The sequence below is a fragment of the Macaca nemestrina genome, chromosome 20 (assembly GCF_043159975.1).
Source record: "Macaca nemestrina isolate mMacNem1 chromosome 20, mMacNem.hap1, whole genome shotgun sequence".
Taxonomy (NCBI): Eukaryota; Metazoa; Chordata; class Mammalia; order Primates; family Cercopithecidae; genus Macaca; species Macaca nemestrina.
The window spans coordinates 66,682,310-66,702,280 of NC_092144.1; the positions used below are offsets into that span (position 1 = coordinate 66,682,310).

At 39.8% G+C, this 19,971-nt stretch overlaps 1 protein-coding gene across 7 annotated transcripts in view; it reads right to left on the reverse strand.

The window, feature by feature from the left end:
• Positions 1–1,821: 1,821 nt before the first annotated feature.
• The window catches only part of LOC105488130 (zinc finger protein 667), a 33,304-nt gene continuing 15,154 nt past the window's right edge, over positions 1,822–19,971 (reverse strand). For 6 of the 7 annotated variants that reach the window (XM_011751940.3, XM_011751939.3, XM_011751941.3 and 3 more), the window contains 3 exons: positions 19,629–19,755; positions 17,118–17,210; positions 1,822–5,299 (listed from right to left, as the gene is read on the reverse strand). In XM_011751940.3, the coding sequence (XP_011750242.1) occupies positions 3,720–5,299; positions 17,118–17,210; positions 19,629–19,755 (1,800 nt within the window). In that variant the 3' untranslated portion in view covers positions 1,822–3,719. The remainder of the gene's footprint in view (positions 5,300–17,117; positions 17,211–19,628; positions 19,756–19,971) is intronic. The other variant, XM_024794785.2, reaches the window with a different exon arrangement.

A 19,971-nucleotide genomic window follows, 5' to 3' on the forward strand; every position in this document is an offset into this window, starting at 1 on the left:
CTACTCATAGTTCCTTTGAGTTCCATGTCAGTCCAACAGCTATGTATTTCTGAGTCTAGTTCTGATGTTTTGTTTCTTGGTGGGGTAAGGTGTTGATTTTTGCATTTTTGTATGCCTCATAGTTTTTGTTTGTTTTTTCCTGAAAGCCAAGTATCTTCTGTAGAACAACAGATATGAAGGTAAATAAATTTAATTCCTGTAAAGGGGATGTTTTTCTATGTAGTCTTTAGCGTGTGGGAGATGGGTGGGTAAGATTTTTATTATTATAGCTAGGAATTGAGGAAGGCTTATGGTTTGTTGTTGCTGTATTATCGTAAGTTCACCAAAGGTTTCAGATATGAATAGTGATTCCTTATCTTTAGGGTCAGAACTGATTTTCCCAAGGATCTATCTCAATGTCAGGGTGACCTTAAGGTTTAGGTCCCATTGGATTATGCTTCAGAAACCCCATCTATACTATTTTCATTCATTCAAATATTTATTGAGTGCTTACCATTGAACTATGTGTCATTGTCCTAAATGTTGGAGCTTGTAACTCCCCAAATACTCTATTACTATTTGCTATTATTTTATGCATCTGTAATTTTCTCTTTGCCTTCAGTAGCTTTCCAACTTTTGTGTGCCTAGTAAATTCATGTTCTTCCTTTAATGCTATCTGCAAAAACAATCCCTGTCCCCATACCTCCATCACCATGAAGTTTATCATCCTCTTCTCTGTACTACCTATGCACCTTATACAGAATTCCATATTACCTGAATTCCCTGGTAAACTGTAAGTGTCTGTTGCAAGGACAGTGTCTTATTCGTTTACATATCCCCAGGATTTAGCAGTGATTGGTCCAGGGTATCTACATGCACAACAAATATGCAGCTAAAATGTTTGCTAATGAAAACTGGAAATCTATAGGTGTCTATTAAAAGCAAAATACTGTAATAATGGGCTCTCCTACAACAGTCTAGGAATAAAGCAAAACATTTTTCTTGCCAGTTTTTTCAGGACTTTAAAAAAAACACAAAGTTGATTTCCTTCTTAGTTTGGATATATTTTTAAAATTCATGTAATGCAAAATAATTTAAATAATAAATGATTCAGCCTATTGGGATGTAACTGAGTTCCAAGCATTTGGAGGACACATAAACCCAAAGTTATCTTACCTTTATGGCACTTTCACTAATGCCTTTAAGAGTTTAAGAAAAGGAGAGAATAGACAAAACCAGATGAAATGAGGATTTTTGACTAGGCCAGAAATAAATCAGTGAAGATATGCAATTCTCACAAGTAATTCCAAGTTAACTTTATCATGTATTGCCATTCTAATGCTCTCTTGAAATCCCCAGGAGGAACAAGAAATGCAATAGGCAATGAGATAAGCCTGAGGAAATTAGGTTACCGTGGGCAGGGCATCCTCTTGCTTCTCCCCAGTCTTCAGGTGTGTCACAATTCATTCGGGACTGACGTGTATTTGTATGGCAGATTGGCAGAGGAATTAACAAGCTAGAGGGTGTGTGTAGAAAAGAGGGGGAAAAAAGGACATGCCTCTGCATGAGTAACCTCTGTGCTGTTTGCTCACCCATTTGCTCCAAGGGGTGGATTTTTATACTTGCTTTACAAATATGAAAGAACAAGTTTAACTGGGAAGTTAGTTGTACTATCCTGTATGCATGCTCACCCCTCACAATTTGGATTGTTGTTTTATCAATTGTCAAAGTTAGGATGACCTAACCCATGTACATTCCACAAAGTCATCTTAAACTTTAGGTATTCTCAAAAATAGCTTTTACAGAAGGAAAACTTACACAGAAGAGCCCAACTGTATATGATCCAATGGCAAAAAAGTTCTCTGATTTTATTTCTTATGTATTTGGCACAAACAGCAGAGACTGAAAGTTACTACACATGTTGAACTGCTGACAGGAAAAGAACCCAGTATATAAACCTAGGGTTTCCACTCCATATATTAGTTTGGGCTGCCATTACAAAACATCATAGACTGGGTGGCTTAAACAACAATTTACTGCTCACAGTTCTGAAGCCTGGAAGTCTGAGAACAGGTGGCCAGCATGGTTAGGTTCTGGTGAGGGCTCTCTTCCTGTTTTGTAGACAGCTGGCTTCTTGCTGCATCCTCACATGGTGCAGAGAGGAAGCAGGCTTTCTGATGTCTTTTTTGTTTGTTTTTGAGACACAGTCTGGCTCTGTCACCCAGGCTGGAGTGCAGTGGCGTGATCTTGGCTCACTGCAACTTCTGCCTCCTGGGTTCAAGCGATTCTTCTCCCTCCACCTCCCGAGTAGCTGGGACTACAGGCAAATGCCACCATGCCCAGCTGATTTTTGTATTTTTAGTAGAGACGGGGTTTCACCATATTGGCCAGGCTGGTCTCGAAATCCTGACCTCGTGATCCGCCCACCTTGGCTTCCCAAAGTGCTGGGATTACGGGCATGAGCCACTGCGCCCAGCCCAATGTCTCTTCTTATAAAGGCACTAATCCCATCATGAGGGCTCCACCCTCATGACCTCATCTAATTCTAATTGCCTCCCAAATGCCTCATTTCCAAGTAACATCACATTGATGGTGAAGATTTTAACATAATGAATTTTGAGGGGGGGGAAACACAAACATTCAGTCCATAACAACTCATATTTCATCACTTATTGCATACCAGTATTGTTACATGAAAATACCAATGTTTATTCATATAAATATAGATGATTTATTTCCAAATAAAACAATACTGATTTCTCCTGGCTTTGAAATCCTCATTCTTCACTGTATCTTGGTTCTTTTACTGATAGCTTGTCTCAGCCACGTTAGATGTTCACACCATGAAGATCATATATTCTCATATCCATGGAGATGGTACAATAAGGTTTCTACTGTTACACACCATTATGAGTGAATGATGCCTTTATCTACCTAAAGACTCACTTTTCTTTATTCTCACCCACAAGTTTGTCAGTTGAAAGTGGCACCCTGTTTTGCCAAGAAGTTCCTGATATTTGATAGTTCTAGATCTGAGAAACAGACTCAAATTCTTTCTTCTGTGACCTTAAACCAGGCTCAGAGCCCCATAATGGACTTCAGAATTATACTTTGTTGTATGTGACCAAGGAATTATCTTTAAAACTATGCTGGAAGTAAAATATCAATCTTTTTTTTTTGACACAGAATCTTGCTGTGTTGCCCAGTCTGGAGTGCAGTAGCACAATCTCTGCTCACTGCAACCTCCACCTACTGGGTTCGATTCTCCTGCCTCAGCCTCTCCAGTAGCTGAGATTACAGGTGCTCACCACCACGCCCAGCTAATTTTGTATTTTTCAGTAGAGATGGGATTTCACCATGTTGGCCAGACTGGTCTCAAACTCTTGACCTCATGATCCGCCCGTCTCAGGCTCCCAAAGTGCTGGGGTTACAGGTGTGAGCCACTGTGCCCAGCCAGTCATTCTTATCAAATAAAAAATGATCTTCATTTCCTGCCCAGCCAGTGATTCTTATCAAATAAAAAATGATCTTAATTTCCAATGGCTGACCAAACTTCTGAGTTTCCTTCAGTTAATTTCAAATCCTGAGGTCAAAATCACCAATGACTTTTGCTCTTTGGCTTTCAAAGTGGGACATATCATCAAATGGTCCCATATACACAAAATTTACATTATAGACAAATAAATATTTGCCATATCTTTGATAGCCTCATTTGTTGATTTTATAGATTTAAAATCACCTTAGGCTTTTTCTTCAGAATGTGTATTCTGATGTCGAATCAGGGATGAGCTCCGACTATATGCCTTCCCACATTTACTACATTCATAGGGTTTCTCTGAAGAATGACTTCTCTGATGTCGAATAAGGTCGGAGCCACTGCTAAAGGCCTTTCCACATTCATTACATTCATAGGGTTTCTCTCCAGTATGACTTCTTTCATGTAGAATAAGAGATGTGCGCTGACTAAAGGCCTTACCACATGTTTTGCATGTATATGGCTTCTCTCCAGTGTGAATTCTTTCATGTTGGGCAAGGTGTGCGCTCTGGCTGAAGGCCTTCCCACACTGATCACATTCGTAGGGTCTATCTTCAGTATGAATTCTCTTGTGTCGCGTGAGAGAGATTCGGTGGCTGAAGGCTTTTCCACATTCCTCGCACTGGTAGGGTTTTTCTCCAGTATGAATTCTTTGATGTTCAATAAGAAATGATTGGCGGCCGAAAACTTTACTACATTTATTGCATTTGAAAGGTTTCTCTTCAGAATGAATGTTCTGATGTATTTTAAGGTTTGCAGTTCCAGAAAACATCTTCCCACATTCCTTACACTCAAAGAGTTTCTTTTTCTTTGTATGAACTTTCTGATGTTGAATAAGGGATGAATGCCGATTGCAGACCTTCTCACATTTATTGCATCTGTATATATTTTCTCCATTATGAATTCTTAGATGCAGAATAAGGGTTGAAAGCCGCCTGAAGAGCTTGTCACATTTATCACATTTGTATGGTTTCTCTGAAGTGTGAATTCTCTGGTGAAGCATCAGGGGTGAAATCCTATTAAAGAATTTCCCACATTTTCTGCATTTATAAGGATTCTCTAAATGGTGATTTCTTTGCTGTAGACTCTGACTTAAGGCCTTCACATTTTCAGGGATTTTCTCTCCAGCATGAATTCTTTTATTTATAACAAGGGCTGATTTCTTTTTGAAGCCTCTCCCACATTTATTATATTTATGTGTTTTCTTTCCATTGTGAATTCTTTTATGAAGTAAAAGGGATGACATCTGACTGAAGGCTTTCCCACACTTTTTGCACTGGCAGACATTCCCAACAACGTGAATTTTCTGATGTATATTGAAAGACTGACATTGACTCAAGGCCTTCTCACAGTCAAGAATTTCCTTTCCATCATGAATTCTCCTATGTAGAATAAGGGTTGTTCTTTGATTGAAGCTTTCCCCACATTTATCACATTCATGGCTTTTCTTTCCACTGTGAATTCTCTGATGAAGTACGAGGGATGAGATCTGTCTGAAAGCTTTTCTACAATTACTGCATTCAAAAGGCTTCTCTCCAGTATGAATGTTCTGATGAAGTTTAAGAGAGAAGCTTCGACTAAAGGTTTTACCACAGTCATTACATTTTAAAGGTTTCTTCCCGGAATGCCCTTTCTTAGCCTTTATTAGGACTGAATTTTTGTTGCAGCCACTCTTTCGTGTAGGAGCTTTTGGTTGTGCAGAAACTAGTTTCTGGCAGATGCTTTGCCCAGATTTGCTGCATTGATTTGGAGGTAACTTCTTGGTCTCACACTTAGACCCCGAGTCTGAAAGACATAAATGAATTAAATGTTTCTCCTTTCCTGTGCTGAAAAAATGAAGATTCTACAATATAAATGCAATTATCATTATTAATCATAACAATTTTGATTACCAAAACAATAACTTTTTAGTGTTTTATTATGGTTTTGATGACCATACTAAAGGCTTTACAGAGATATTTAATAACCAGAATTCAGAAGAGTCTGTAATTGGAAAATGAGTAAGTTAAGATTTTATTTATAGGGTAACTTTTATGCCATATACTGCACATTGAACTCCACAGGTTGTTCACTGGATAAACATATGTTTATTGGAGAATGTGTCCAGAAAAGGCAAATCTACAGAAACAGAAGATAAGTGGTTGCCTGGGACTCAAGGTAGGAATGAGGATTAACTGTAAATGGGCATGAGGAATCTTACAGGGGTGATAAAAATGTTCTAAAACTGGATTATGTTGATGGTTACACACTCTGTAAGTTTATCCAAAATCATTTAATTATATTCTAGATATAGTGACTTTTATGATGTTTACCTTAATAAAGTTGTAGATTTAAAAAAATGTATTCTTAAGATCAAATTGAAAAAGAACTAGTAACAATTAGAACTGAGTACAGTCACATGTTGCTTAACAATGGGGATATGTTGTAAGACATGCATTGTTAGGCAATTTCATCAATGTGCAAACATCTTATAGTAGATTTACATAAACCTAGATAGTATAGCCTATACACCAATGTTATATTGTATAGCCTGTTCCTAGGCTACAAACCTGTACGTGATGTTACTATATTGAATCCTGTAGGCAATTTTAACACTATGATAAGTATTTGTGTATCTAAATATACATACATGTAGGAAAGGTACAGTACAGATACAGTTTTATGATCTTATAGAACCGTGGCCGTTTATGTAGTCTGTTGTTGACTGAAACATCATTATGCAGCATATGACTGTATGTAGATATTTACAAAGGTGAGGACTTTAACAAGAAGCAGGAAAAACTCAGAAAAATAGGTAAGAGATTAGGCTAAAAGAAGGAATCTATTATTTAGTAAAATAGACCAATATGGCTGGCACAGGGTGTCAAAGTCCAAGATGATATAAAATAACTACTTGTGTAGCAAACTGACTATAAACCTGAGTGAATGTGGAATGATAAACATAGGTTTAGAACTATGCTATCCAATGTAGTAGCCATTAGTCACCTGTAGCTACTGAGGAACTGAAATGTGGCTGGTTTTGAGGTATATTACGAGTATAAAACATATGCCAGATTGTGAAGATTTACTACAAAAAAGTGTAAAGTATCTCATTGTGAAAAGACTGGTTATATGATATAATATGTTGGATCTATTAGATTAAATAAATATATTACTAAAATTAATTTTACCTGTTTGTGTTAGGAAGTTCTTATACTGCTATAAATAAATACTTGAGTGGGTAATTTATAAACAAAATAGGTTCAATTGGCTCATGTTCTGCAGGCTGTACAAGCATGGTGCTGGCACCTCCTTGGCTTCTGGGGAGGCCTCAGTGAGCTCTTACTCATGGTGAAAGTCCAAGTAGGAGAAGGCACATCACATGGTGAAACAAAGATAAAGACAGAGTGTGGAGGTGGTGCCACATATTACAACAATCAGATTTTGTAAGAACTCACTCCCTATTGCTAAGACATCACCAAGGGAATGGTGCTAAACCATTCATAAGAAATCCACCCCCATGATCCAGTCACCTCCCACCAGACCCCACCTCCAACACAGGGGATTAAATTTCAACATGAGATTTGGTGGGGACACAGATCCAAACCATATCACTGTTTTTAAATTTTTATTTGAATGTGGATACTAAAGATTTTGTCAGTACATATGTGGCTCACATTATATTTCTATTTCCTAGCTGTGCTTTAAACACAGACATTACTGAATTAACTGAGGTGTTTTTCATTTAACTACATAAGCTTGTGACTCACTTGTTAACGCTATTACCATAAGCATATTATCTTGAAAATATAATCACCTACCTCACAAGATTTTCATGAGAATTGGAAATAATGTGCAAAATTTCTGGCACACGCTGTGACCTCTAATCTGCCATTCCAGTATTCAAAAAGCTGAGAACCAAAGTCTTTCCTTTTTTCTTTTCCTTTCTGAATGTTTGGACGTTTGGAGTGAAACCCCGTCTGAAATGCAGTAAGACTGTTCATAGCCTCCATTTATTGCTCTTGGGAAGTCTAGTCTTCGTAGCTATCTCAGTGTGTTTGATTTTGGGGTGCTGCTCCAGCCTCTGCTGGGTATGTTATGCCACATATAGTATATGACCTGTTTTCCTTTCTAAAATCTGCACAATTCTGAATTGTGAAACACATATTGCTCCAAGGGTTCTAGAGAAAGCTTTGTCGACCTGCAGTTGCTTAATAACTGGTAGTAGCTACCATTATAATTAGTAATAGTAGAAGTTCCAGAAAACAACCAGACAAAATAAGGAATTAACACAGGAAGACAATGGAAATGTTTACAGTGAAGTTAGCAGCATCAGCAAAACAAGAAACCCAGGATTCCTCCTGTAGTCCTTCCCACCCCACATCCCATTAAGTCACATCAGTTAAGCTGCTTCTCCCTCTCACATTCTCCTAAAACTCTTAGCTTCCCTTCCTTTTCCTTGGTACCTTCCTTTGTTCCTTCTTGTGTGGAATACTAACATATCCTCTTAGCCCATCTCCCCATCTTCAATGTGGAAATCCTTAAACCACACCATACACCAAAATTAATCCCAGGTAAATTAGTTCAATATAAAGTACAAAATCACTACAAACTAAAATAATAGGAAATATACCCCAAATTCTAGAAACCAGATGAATTTCTAACTAAGGAAATAAAAAAAAGAAAAATTACATTGTGAATGCCAACACTTCCAATCACACAAAAATGAAAAAAACTTTCATATAACCAAACAGAAAAATAAGAGGTAAATAAAATAAGTCTTAAGAAAGAATGTGGAAATATTTGAAGTAAAATGTAATGTCATATGGTTAATGCATTTTCTATATGAAAGCTTACTATACAAGCAGAAAATAAAAAACAAAGTCACTGTTAGATAAAAGAAGAAGGATCATGAAAAAACAATTCACGAGAATAATTACAAACAGAAAACAAATGCTGGCAAATCTACAAGAAAGATTTATGGCCTATCCAGTACGGGTAAACTCATGTGGATATCCAGTCTATTCACAAGGGCTCAAGAAACAAACTGGTACTTCGGAGACTGAGGCAGGAGGACTGCTTGAGCCCAGGAGTTTAAGGCTGCAGTGAGCCATGACTTCTCCACTACACTCCAGCCTGGGTAACAGAAGACCCTGTCCCTATCTCCTTAAAACAAACAAACAAACGTGGCGACTCACACCTTTAATCCCAGCACTTTGGGAGGCAAAGGTGGGTGGATCACGAGGTTAGGAGTTCGAGACTAGCCTGACCAACATGATGAAACCCCATCTCTACTAAAAACACAAAAATTAGCTGGGTGTGGTGGTATGTGCCTGTCATCCCAGCTACTCAGGAAGCTGGGGCAGGAGAATTGCATGAACCCAGGAGGCGGAGGTTGCAGTGAGCTGAGATCGTGCCACTGCACTGCAGCCTGGGCGACAGAGCAAGACTCCATCTCAAAAAACAAAACAAGAAAAAAGGAGAAAGTGGAGGAGCCAGATGGCCAGAGCCCTCCAGCGATTGTCCCCTCTGCAGTAACACCAAATTGAACAACTATCCACACAAGAAAACACCTTCATAGGAACCAAAAATTAGGTGAGCAATCAAAGTATCAGGTTTTAACATTGTATTCAAAGAAAGAGGCACTGAGGAGGGTAGAAAAGACAGTCATCATTTGCCTGCACCACCCCTCCCCCAATGCCTGGCAGTGCAGCAGGGCAACAAGAGAGAATCTATGTGTTTGGAGGAGGAAGAATAGAGTGATGGTGGGACTTTGCATTGGAACTCAGCGCTGCCCTGTCACAGCAGAAAGCAACGTGGGGCAGAATTTGGCCAGCACCCCCAGAAGAAGCATTTAAATCAACTCTAGCCTGAGAATTGTCCACCACAGTGGTGGAAACTTGAGTTCCAGCAAGTACGCCTACTACAGACTAAAACACTCTGGTGTCCTAAGTAAATCTGAAAGGCAGTCTGGGCCACAAGGACTGCAATTCCTGGGCACGTCCTTGTGCTGTGCTTGGCTCAGAACCAGTGGACTTAGGGTACGTGCTACCCAGTGACACACCAGCTGGAGTGGCCACGAGAGTGTTTGTATCAACTCTCTCCCACCTCCTGGCAGCACAGCTGGCAGCTCCAGCAGGAGAGGGAAGAGTAAAGAGGACATTGTCTTGCAACTTGGATATGAGCTCAACCACAGTAAAATAAAGTACCAAGCAGTGTCCTGAAGGCCTCATTCTAGGCCATAGCTCCTGGACAAGATTTCTAGACCTACCCTGGGCCAGAAAGGAACTCGCTGCCCTGAAGGGAAAAACAGGCCTGGAAGAATTTACCACCTGATGAATTAAGACCTCTTGGGCTTCAAATAAACATCTGTGGTAGCCAGGCAGTGGTAACCACAGCCCTTGGGCAAGAATGAGTACTATGCTGGCTTCAGGTCAGACCCAGCACAGTCCAGTGGTGGTGGCCATGGGAGTGTTTCTATCACCCCTTCCCAACTCTAGGCAGCTCAGCACAGACAGAGAGACTCCATTCATTCAGGGAAAGTAAGGGAGAAGAATGACTTCCTGGTAATCTAGGGAATTCTCCTGGATCTTACCAAAAACCACCAAGGCAGTACCTCTGTGAGTCTACAAGAGTCACAGAGTTACTGGCTATGGGGTGATCCCTAATGCAAACATGGCTGCAGTGAACAAAGACACACCCTAGCCCCCTTGAATACATGGCAAGTCTTCTCTGGAAGGACCAGTACAAACAAGCCCAGACTACAAAGATAAGAATAAATACCTAACTCATCAATGACCAGGTACTGACAAACATCCATAAGCATCAAGAGCATCCAGGAAAACATGACCTCACCGAATGAACTAAATAAGGCAACAGTGACCAGTTCTGGAGTGACAGAGATAATGTGACCGTTCAGTCAGAAAATTCAAAATAGCTATCTTGGCCAGGGGTGGTGGAGCATGCCTGCAATCCCAGCACTTTGGGAGGCCGAGGCAGGTGGATCACCTGAGTTCAGGAGTTCAAGACCAGCCTGACCAACATGGTGAAACCGTCTCTACTAAAAATAAAAAAAAAAAAAATTAGCTGGGCAGAGTGGGACACACCTGTAATCCCAGCTGCTTGGGAGGCTGAGGCACGAGAATCACTTGAACCCAGGAGGCGGAGGTTGCAGTGAGCCGAGATCATGCCATCATTGTAGTCCAGCCTTGGGGACAGAGGGAAACTCTGTCTCAAAAAAAAAAAAAAAAAAAAAAAAAAAAAAAAAAACTATTTTGAGGAAGCTCAACAAAATCCAAGATAACACAGAGCAGGAATTCAGAATCCTATTAGATAAATTTTAAAAAGACATTTAAATAATTAAAAAGAATCAAGCAGAAATTCTGGAGCTGAAAAATTCAACTGACAAATAATGCATCAGAGTCTCAACAGCAGAATTGATCAAGCAGAAGAAATAATAAGTGAGACTGAAGACAGGCTATTTGAAAATATAGTTGGAGGAGTCAAAGGGAAGAAGAATACTAAAGCATGCCTACAGGATCTAGTAAAGAGTCTCAAAAGGGCATATCTAAGAGTTAGTGGCTTTAAAGAGAAGGTAGAGAGACTGAGGTAGAAAGTGTATTCAGAGATAGTAACAGAGAACTTTCCAAACCGGGAGAAAGATGTCAAAATTCAAGTACAAGGATATTACAGAACACCAAGCAGCTTTAATCCAGAGAAGGCTATCTAAGACAATTTAATAAACTCCCAAATGTCAGGGATAAAGACATGATCCTAAAAGCAGCAAGAGAAAATAAACAAATAACATATAAAGGAACTCTAATACGTCTGGCAGCAGACTGCTCAGTGGAAACCTTATAGGCCAGGAGAAATAATTATGATATATTTAAAGTGCTAAAGAAAACAAAAACCTTTATCCTGGAATAGTACATCCAGTGAAAATGCCCTTCAAACATGAAGGAGAAATAAAGACTTCCCTAGACAAACAAAAACTGATTTTGTCAACACCAGACCTATCCTACAATAAATCCTATAGGGAGTTCCTCAATCTGAAAGAACAGGATGTTAATGGCCAATAAAAAACCACCTGAACATACAACACTCACTACCAATAGTAAGTGCACAGATAAATACAAAATATTATAATACGGTAATTGTGATGTGTAAACTACTCATATCTTAAGTAGGAATACTAAAAGATGGACTGATCAAAAATGGCAACTACAACTTAAGACACACACAGTATTAAAATATAAACAACAAAAAGTTAAAAAGCAGGGGAGATGAATTTAAAGTATAGAGTTTTTAATAGTTTCTCTTTGCATGTTTGTTGGTTTGTTTTTGCACAAACTGTCATCAGTTTAAATTAATGGGTTATAAGATGTTATTTACAAGCCTCATGGTGACATCAAATAAAAAAATACATTAAGAGATACACAAAAAAATATAATTCAAGAAATTAAAACATACCATCAGAGGAAATCACTTTCACAAAAAGGAAGACAAGAAGGAAAAAGAAAAGGCCACAAAATAACCAAAACAAATAACAAAATGTCAGTAGTAGGTCCTTACTTATAAATATTAAATGTACATGGACTAAATCTCCAATCAAAAGCCACAGACTGGCTGGATGAATTTTCAAAAAGACCCAATGAACTGTTCCCCACAAGAAACATGCGTTCCCTATAAGGACACACATAGACTAAAAATAAAGGGAGGGAAAAAAATATCCCATGCAAATGAAAACCAAAATAGATCAGGAGCAGCTATACTTAGATAAAATAGAGCTTAAGACAAAAAGTATGGAAAGATACAAAGAAAGTTATATAATGCTAAAAGGATCAATTCAGCAAAAGGATATAACAGTTATAAATATATACACACCTAACAATGGAGCACCCAGATATATAAAGCAAACATATTCGGAGCTAAAGAGAAAGACAGACCACAATACAATAATTGTTGGAGACTTAACCACTTCGTTTTCAGCATTGCACAAATCATCCAGACAGAAAATCAACAAAGAAACATCAGACCTAATGGACCTAGTAGATATTTAGACAATTTCATCCAATGACTACAGGTTACACATTCTCCTCAGCACATGGATCATTCTCAAGTATAGACTATGAAATATTAGGACACAAGACAAGTCTTAAAAATCCAAAAAAAACTGGGTGCATTGGCTCACACTTGTAATCCCAGCACTTTGGGAGGCTGAGGCAGGTGGATTGCTTGAGCTCAATGCCTGGGCACCATGATGAAATCCCATCTTAAAAAAAAAACACAAAAATTAGCCAGGCATGGTGGCACATGCTGTAGTCCCAGCTACTCAGTAGGCCAAGATGGGAGTATTGCTTGAGCCTAGAAGGTTGAGGCTGCAGTAAGTCGTGATCACACCACTGTACTTCAGCCTGGGTGACAGAGCAAGACCCTGTTTCAAAAAAAAAAAAAAAAAGTCTTTCAAATTGAAATCATATCAAGTATCTTCTCTGATCACAATAGAACAAAACTAGAAATCAATAATGAGAAGAACTTTGGAAAGTTACAAACACATTGAAATTTAAAAATATAATACTGAATGACCAGTGGATCAATGAAGAAATTTCTTTTTTTTTTTTTGAGACGGAGTTTCGCTGTTCTTGCCCAGGCTAGAGTGCAATGGCGCAATCTCGGCTCACTGCAACCTCCACCTCCCGGGTTCAAGCAATTCTCCTGCCTCAGCCTCCTGAGTAGCTGGGATTACAGGCATCTACCACCATGCCCAGATAGCTTTTTTGTATTTTTAGGAGAGACAGCGTTTCACCATGGTGGCCAGGCTGGTCTCGAACTCCCAACCTTGGGTGATCTGCCCACTTCTGCCTCCCAAAGTGCTGGGATTATAGGCATGAGCCACCACCCCCGGCCTGAAGAAATTTCTTAATTAAAATTTAAAAATTCCCTGAAACAAATGATAATGAAAACACAACATACGAAAACATGCTGTAACCTATGGGATACAGTAAAAGCAGTATGAAGAGAGTTTGTAACAATAAACACATACACCAAAAATGTAGAAAAACTTCAGATAACCTAATGATGCATCTTAATGAACTAGAAACGCAAGAGCAAACCAAATTGCAAGTTAGCAGAAAAAAAGAAATAGTAAGGATCAGAGCAGAAAGAAATGAAATTTAAAAACCACAAAAGAGGCCGGGCATGGTCGCTCACACCTGTAATCCCAGCACTTTAGGAGGCCAAGGTGGGCAGATCACCTGAGGTCAGGAGTTCAAGACCAGCCTTACCAACATGGTGAAACCCCGTCTCTACTAAAAATACAAAAATTAGCTGGGTGTGGTGGCAGACGCCTGTAATCCCAGCTACTTGGTAGGCTGAGGCAGGAGAATTGCATGAACACAGGTAGTGGAGGTTGCAGTGAGCCGAGATCATGCCAGTGCACTCCAGCCTGGGTGACAGAGTGAGACTCTGTCTCAAAACAACAACAACAATAACAACAACAATAAAACCCACAAAAGATCAACAAAATGAAATTTCTTCAAAAAGATAAACAGAATTGACAAAGCTTTAATCAGATTAAGAAAAAAAGACATAAGACCAGAGATGCAAAAGGAATGATTACAGCTGATACTCAAAGGATCATTAGAGACTACTATGAGCAACCTAGGCCAATATATTAGAAAACCTAGAATAAATAGATACATTCCTAGACACATACAACCTACCAAGACTGAATCATGAAGACATCCAAAACCTGAACAGAGAAATAACAAACAATAAGATTGAAGCTGTAATAAAGTTTCCCAGCAAAGAAAAGCCCCAGCAGGACTTGATAGCTTCACTGCTGAGTTTTACCAAATACTTAAAAAAAAAAAAAAAAAACCCTAATACCAATCCTACTCAAACTATTCCAAAAAATAGAGGAGGAGAGAATACTTCCAAACTCATTCTACAAGGCCAGTATTACCCTGATACCAAAACCAAGGACACATCAAAAAAAGAGCTACAGACCAATATCTTTGATTAATATTAACTCAAGAATCCTCAACAAAATACTAGCAAACTGAATTCAACACATTAAAGAGATCATGTTCATCATGAACAAGAGCGATTCATCCCAGGAATGCATGGATGCTTTGACATATGCAAATCAATGATATATATAAACAGAATGAAGGACAAAAAACATATGATCACTTCAGTTGATGTTGAAAAGCATTTGATAAAATTTAACATCCCTTCATGACATGATCCCTCAAAAAACTGGGTATAAAGGAACATTCCTCAACACAATAAAAGCTGTATATGACAGACCCATGGCTAGTATCATACTGAATGGGAAAAAACCCTGAAAGCCTTTCCTGTAAGATCAGGAACATAAAAAGAATGCCCACTTTCACAACTATTATTCTACATTCAACATAGCACTGGAAGTCCTAGCCAGAGCACTCAGAGAAGAGAAAGAAATAAAAGGCATCCAAGTTGGAAAAGAAGACGTCAAATTATTCTTCTTTGCAGATGATATGATCTTTTGGTTGGAAAATCGTAAAAAATCCACCCTAGAAACTATTACAACTGATAAATTTAGTAAAGTTGCAGGATACAAAATCAACATATAAAAATCCAGCAGCATTTCTATATGCCAACAGTGAACAATCTGAAAAAGAAATCAAGTAATCCCATTTACAATAGCTACAAATAAAATGCCTAGGAATAAACTTAACAAAAGCAGTGAAAGAACTCTACAATGAAAACTACAAAACCTTGATGCAAGAAATTGATAAGGACACAAAAACATAAAAAGATAGTCCATGCTATGGATTTGAAGAATAATTATTAGTAAAATGCCCACACTACCCAAATTAATCTATGGATTCAATGCAATCCCTATCAAAATACCAGAGACATTCCTCACAGAAATAGAAAAAATAATCCTAAACTTTATATGGAACTACAAAAGACCCAGAATAGCCAAAGCCATCCTGAGCAAAAAGAATAAAACTGTAGGAATCGTATTGCCTAAGTTCAAATTATACTACAGAGCTATAGTAACCAAAACAGCATGGTACTGAGATAAAAACAGACACACAGACCAATGGAACAGAACAGAGAACCCAGAAATAAATCCATACATCTACAGTGAATTCATTTTCAACAAAGATGTTACAAATATATATTGGGGAAGGGACAGTCTCTTCAATAAATAGTGCTGGAAAAACTGAATATCCACATGCAAAAGACACTAGACCCCTATCTCTTGCCATATGCAAAAATCAAATCAAAATGGATTAAAGACAAATCTAAGACCTAAAACAATCAAACTACTAAAACAAAACACTGGCAAAAGTCTCCAGGACATTGGTCTGGGCAAAGATTTCTTGAGTAATACCCCACAAACACAGGCAATGAAACTAAAAATGGACTAATAGAATCATATCAAGTTAAAAAGCTTGGGCACAGCAAAGGAAACAATCAACAAAGTGAAGAGACAATCTACAGAATGGGAGAAAATATAAACTACCTATCTGACAAGGGATTGATAACCATAGAATACACAAGGAGCTCAAACAACTCTATAGAAAAAAATGCAATAATCCAATTTAAAAATAGGCAAAAGATCTGATAGACATTTCTCAAAAGAAGATTGGCCGGGCGAGGTGGCTCAAGCCTGTAATCCCAGCACTTTGGGAGGCCAAGACGGGCGGATCACGAGGTCGGGAGATCAAGACCATCCTGGCTAACACGGTGAAACCCCATCTCTACTAAAAAAAATACAAAAAAAGTAGCCGGGCGAGGTGGCTGGCGCCTGTAGTCCCAGCTACTCGGGAGGCTTGAGGCAGGAGAATTGCCTGAACCCGGGAGGCGGAGCTTGCAGTGAGCTGAGATCCGGCCACTGCACTCTAGCCTGGGCGACAGAGCAAGACTCCATCTCAAAAAAAAAAAAAAGAAGACATACATACACATGGCAAACAGCCATATGAGAAAGTGCTCAACATCACTGATCATCAGAAAAATGCAAATCAAAACTACACGGTATCATCTCACCCTACTTAAAATGACCTTTATCCCAAAGCAGGCAAAACAAATACTGGTGAGGATATGGAGAAAGGGGAACCCTCGTACACTGTGGGAATGTAAATTAGTACAGCCACTACTGAGAACAGTATGGGGAGGTTCTTTTATGAAGTAAAAGGGATGACATCTGACTGAAGGCTTTCCCACACTTTTTGCACTTTTTAGTGTTTGGAGGCTCCAAACACTAAAAATATGCTGAAATCTTACTATCTAAGGTAATGGTATTAGGAGGTAGGGCCTTTGGGTGGTGTTTAAATCACCAAGGTGGAACCCTCATGAATGAGATTAATATCATCTATAATCACCTATAATCTCTCTCCCAGAGAGCTCCCTCACTCCTTCCTCCATGTGCAGACACAGCAAGAAGGTGCCACCTATGAACCAGGAAGTGGTCCTCACCAGACACCGAATCTGCTCAGGCATTGATCTTGGACTTCTCAGCCTCCAGAACTGTGAGAAGTAGATTTCTGTTGTTTGTAAGTCACCTAGTGTATGGCATTCTGTTATAGCAGCCCCAGTAGACTGAGACATATGCCGTGGTTCTGTCACTCACCAGGAGCCCGGCGTCTTCTTACTGGCTCTACCATCCAGGGCGCTTTCCCTTTCTCCAATAAGGTGATCACATTTGGTCTCCGAAAGGAAAGACCTGTACATGGCACAAACATGGGAAATGATCATAAATATGGGCACCACAGAAGTCACAGCCACGTTCTGCATCAACAGGAATGCAGGTGTAGTAACATGAAGGGAGCACGCAGGATGTGAAGGGCAGCTGGAGAATGGGGAGTGTGAAATTGTGATTTCTAATAAGAAACATTATTTGCTTTTCACCCGTTTCCTGGCACACAGCTCCTTAAACCCTTGGAATCTCCTGCATATGTGCCTTTTGTATGCTAATGAGAAGACTGTGGTTGGGGGCTCCTGGACAGCCTTCAGATGGGGGCCGGTTGCCAACCATGTGATTAGAGGGTTGGAACTTTCAGTCCCACCTCCTGACCTCTGGGGAGGGGTCAGGGGCTGGAAGTTGAGCTGATCACTAATGGCCAATGATTTAATCAACCTTGCCTACCTGAAGCCTCCTTAAAAGCCCCCAGTGGACTGGGTTTGGAGAGCCTCAGGGTTGTTGACCACGTGGAAGGTGGTACAGTAGAAGGTGCATGCTCTGTGCCCCTCCCCTATAACCTGTCCTCTGCATCTCTTGCATCTGGCTGTTCAACTGCATCCTCTGTAATATCTTTTACACTAAACTGGTAAGCATAAATAAAGCGCCTCCCTGAGTTCTGAAAGCTACTCTAGCAAATGACTGAACTTGAGGAGAGGGTCATGGGAATCCCCGAATTTAGAGTTGGTCAGTCGGAAGGCCTCTGAAGTAGGGGACAGTCTTGTGGGACTGGGCCCTTACCCTGTGGGATCTGACACTATCTCCAGGTAGACACTGTCAGAATTGAATTGGAGGACACCCAGCTGGAGTCTGCTGGAGAACTGTTTGTTGTGTGTGGGAAAATCCCCAAACATCTGGTGTTAGAGTGTGCGGTGTTGAGTTTGGTTGTTTAAATCTCACACGTGGAGGCAGAAATCTAAATTATAGCCAGTAGAGTTGTTAAACTTTAATTCTACAAAGCAAACTATTTTCCTGAGAATTAGGTCAGAAGCTCCTGAGGCTGGTTATGAACTTACTGTCTTTCTGCTCCAGACCCCCACCCTTTTATTGTCTGTTTTGTGTGCCAGGGCTGGGGCTTTGCTATCTTCACTTCTGCTTCACCAGCTGCTTCCTGTCAACATCCACCAATAACGGGCTTTGCTGGTTTCAATGTTTGGTTTTTTTTTAGTTCTGTATTCCCAGAACCAGTTTCATCTGGCCCCTCAGAAGTATAAACAAATCAGGCAGCACACTGCCCCCTCCTTCAGAAGTCTGAGTCCCAGATCCAAGGAGACCTTCCTTGAAGCCCTAAAAACCCTAAACTCTTCCCTTTGTCCCTCCAACCCCAGGGATGGTGGCAGCATCCTGCAGTTACATCAATGTCCACAGTTCACCGTTCAACAACACCTCTTAAATCAATTCCTTAAATTATATCAAAAGAGGGCCGGGCACAGTGGCTCACACCTGTAATCCCAGTATTTTGGGAAGCTGAGGTGGGAAGATCACGAGGTCAGGAAATCGAAACCATCCTGGCCAACATGGTGAAACCCCGTCTCTACTAAAATACAAAAAATTAGCCAGCTGTGGTGGAGCACACCTGTAATCCCAGCTACCTGGGAGGCTGAGGCAGGGGAATTGCTTGAACCTGGGAGGCGGAGGTTGCAGTGAGCAGAGATCGCGCCACTGCACTCCAGCCCGGAGATGGAGATAGAGCAACACTCTGTCTCCAAAAAAAAAAAAGTCTATCAAAAGAACTCAAAAGTTACCTACAGAGTTTCCATATGACTCAGCAATTCTACCCCTAAGTCTATACCTCAGAGAAATGAAACCATACATCCACACAAAAAAGTTGTACATGTTCATAGCAGCATATCAAAATAATGAGAGTGGAAACAACCCAAATGCCCGTCAATTAACTGATGACTGGATAAACAAATGTGGTCTATCCATACAATACATATTATTTGACAATGAAAAGAAATGAGGTATTGGCACATGCTACAACGTGATGAACCTCAAAAACATCGTAAATGAAAGAAGCCATGTATTTATAATTTCACACGTATGAAAGGACCAGAACAGGCATATCCATAGAGATGGAAAATGGACTAGTAGTTGCCCAATCCGGGGGGTATGAGTGGTTGGGGGAGACGAAGAGTGACTGCTTATGGGTACTGGGTTTTGGGGTGGGAATAATGAAAATATAATCGATTGTGGTGATGGATGCATAACTCTGAATATACTATTATAAAAACCATTTAATTGTGCACTTTTTATGGGTGAATTGTATACTATGTGAATTATATCTCAATAAAGCTCTTTAAAAACAGAAATTGCAGTGGTTTCCATTTTCCAGACCAGACCCAGAGTGATGCATGTCCCTCAGTAGGCTGGTTCTGGATTGTTGGGGAAGAAGAGCCTTACCAAGCGAGACCAGGTTCCGGTAATTCTCCAACATGACATCTTCATACAAATCCTTCTGAATGGGGCTCAGCCATTCCCACTCCTCCTGGGAGAAGTAGATGGCTAAGTCCCCAAATGTTATAGGTGCCTGAAATGAAAAATCAAATGTCTATTCACCATGGACTTGTGCTTCCACGTGGCTGGAGGAAACGGTGCACACATCTTAAACATGGGAGACACGAGCTACCAAGAATCATTCAGGAAGCATCAGGGTTCTGAGGCCAAAAGGGGCAGGTGTGTTAAATAAATTAAATAAAATACAATAGAAGACATAGCTGTTATTAAAATTATGTTGCATTAAGAA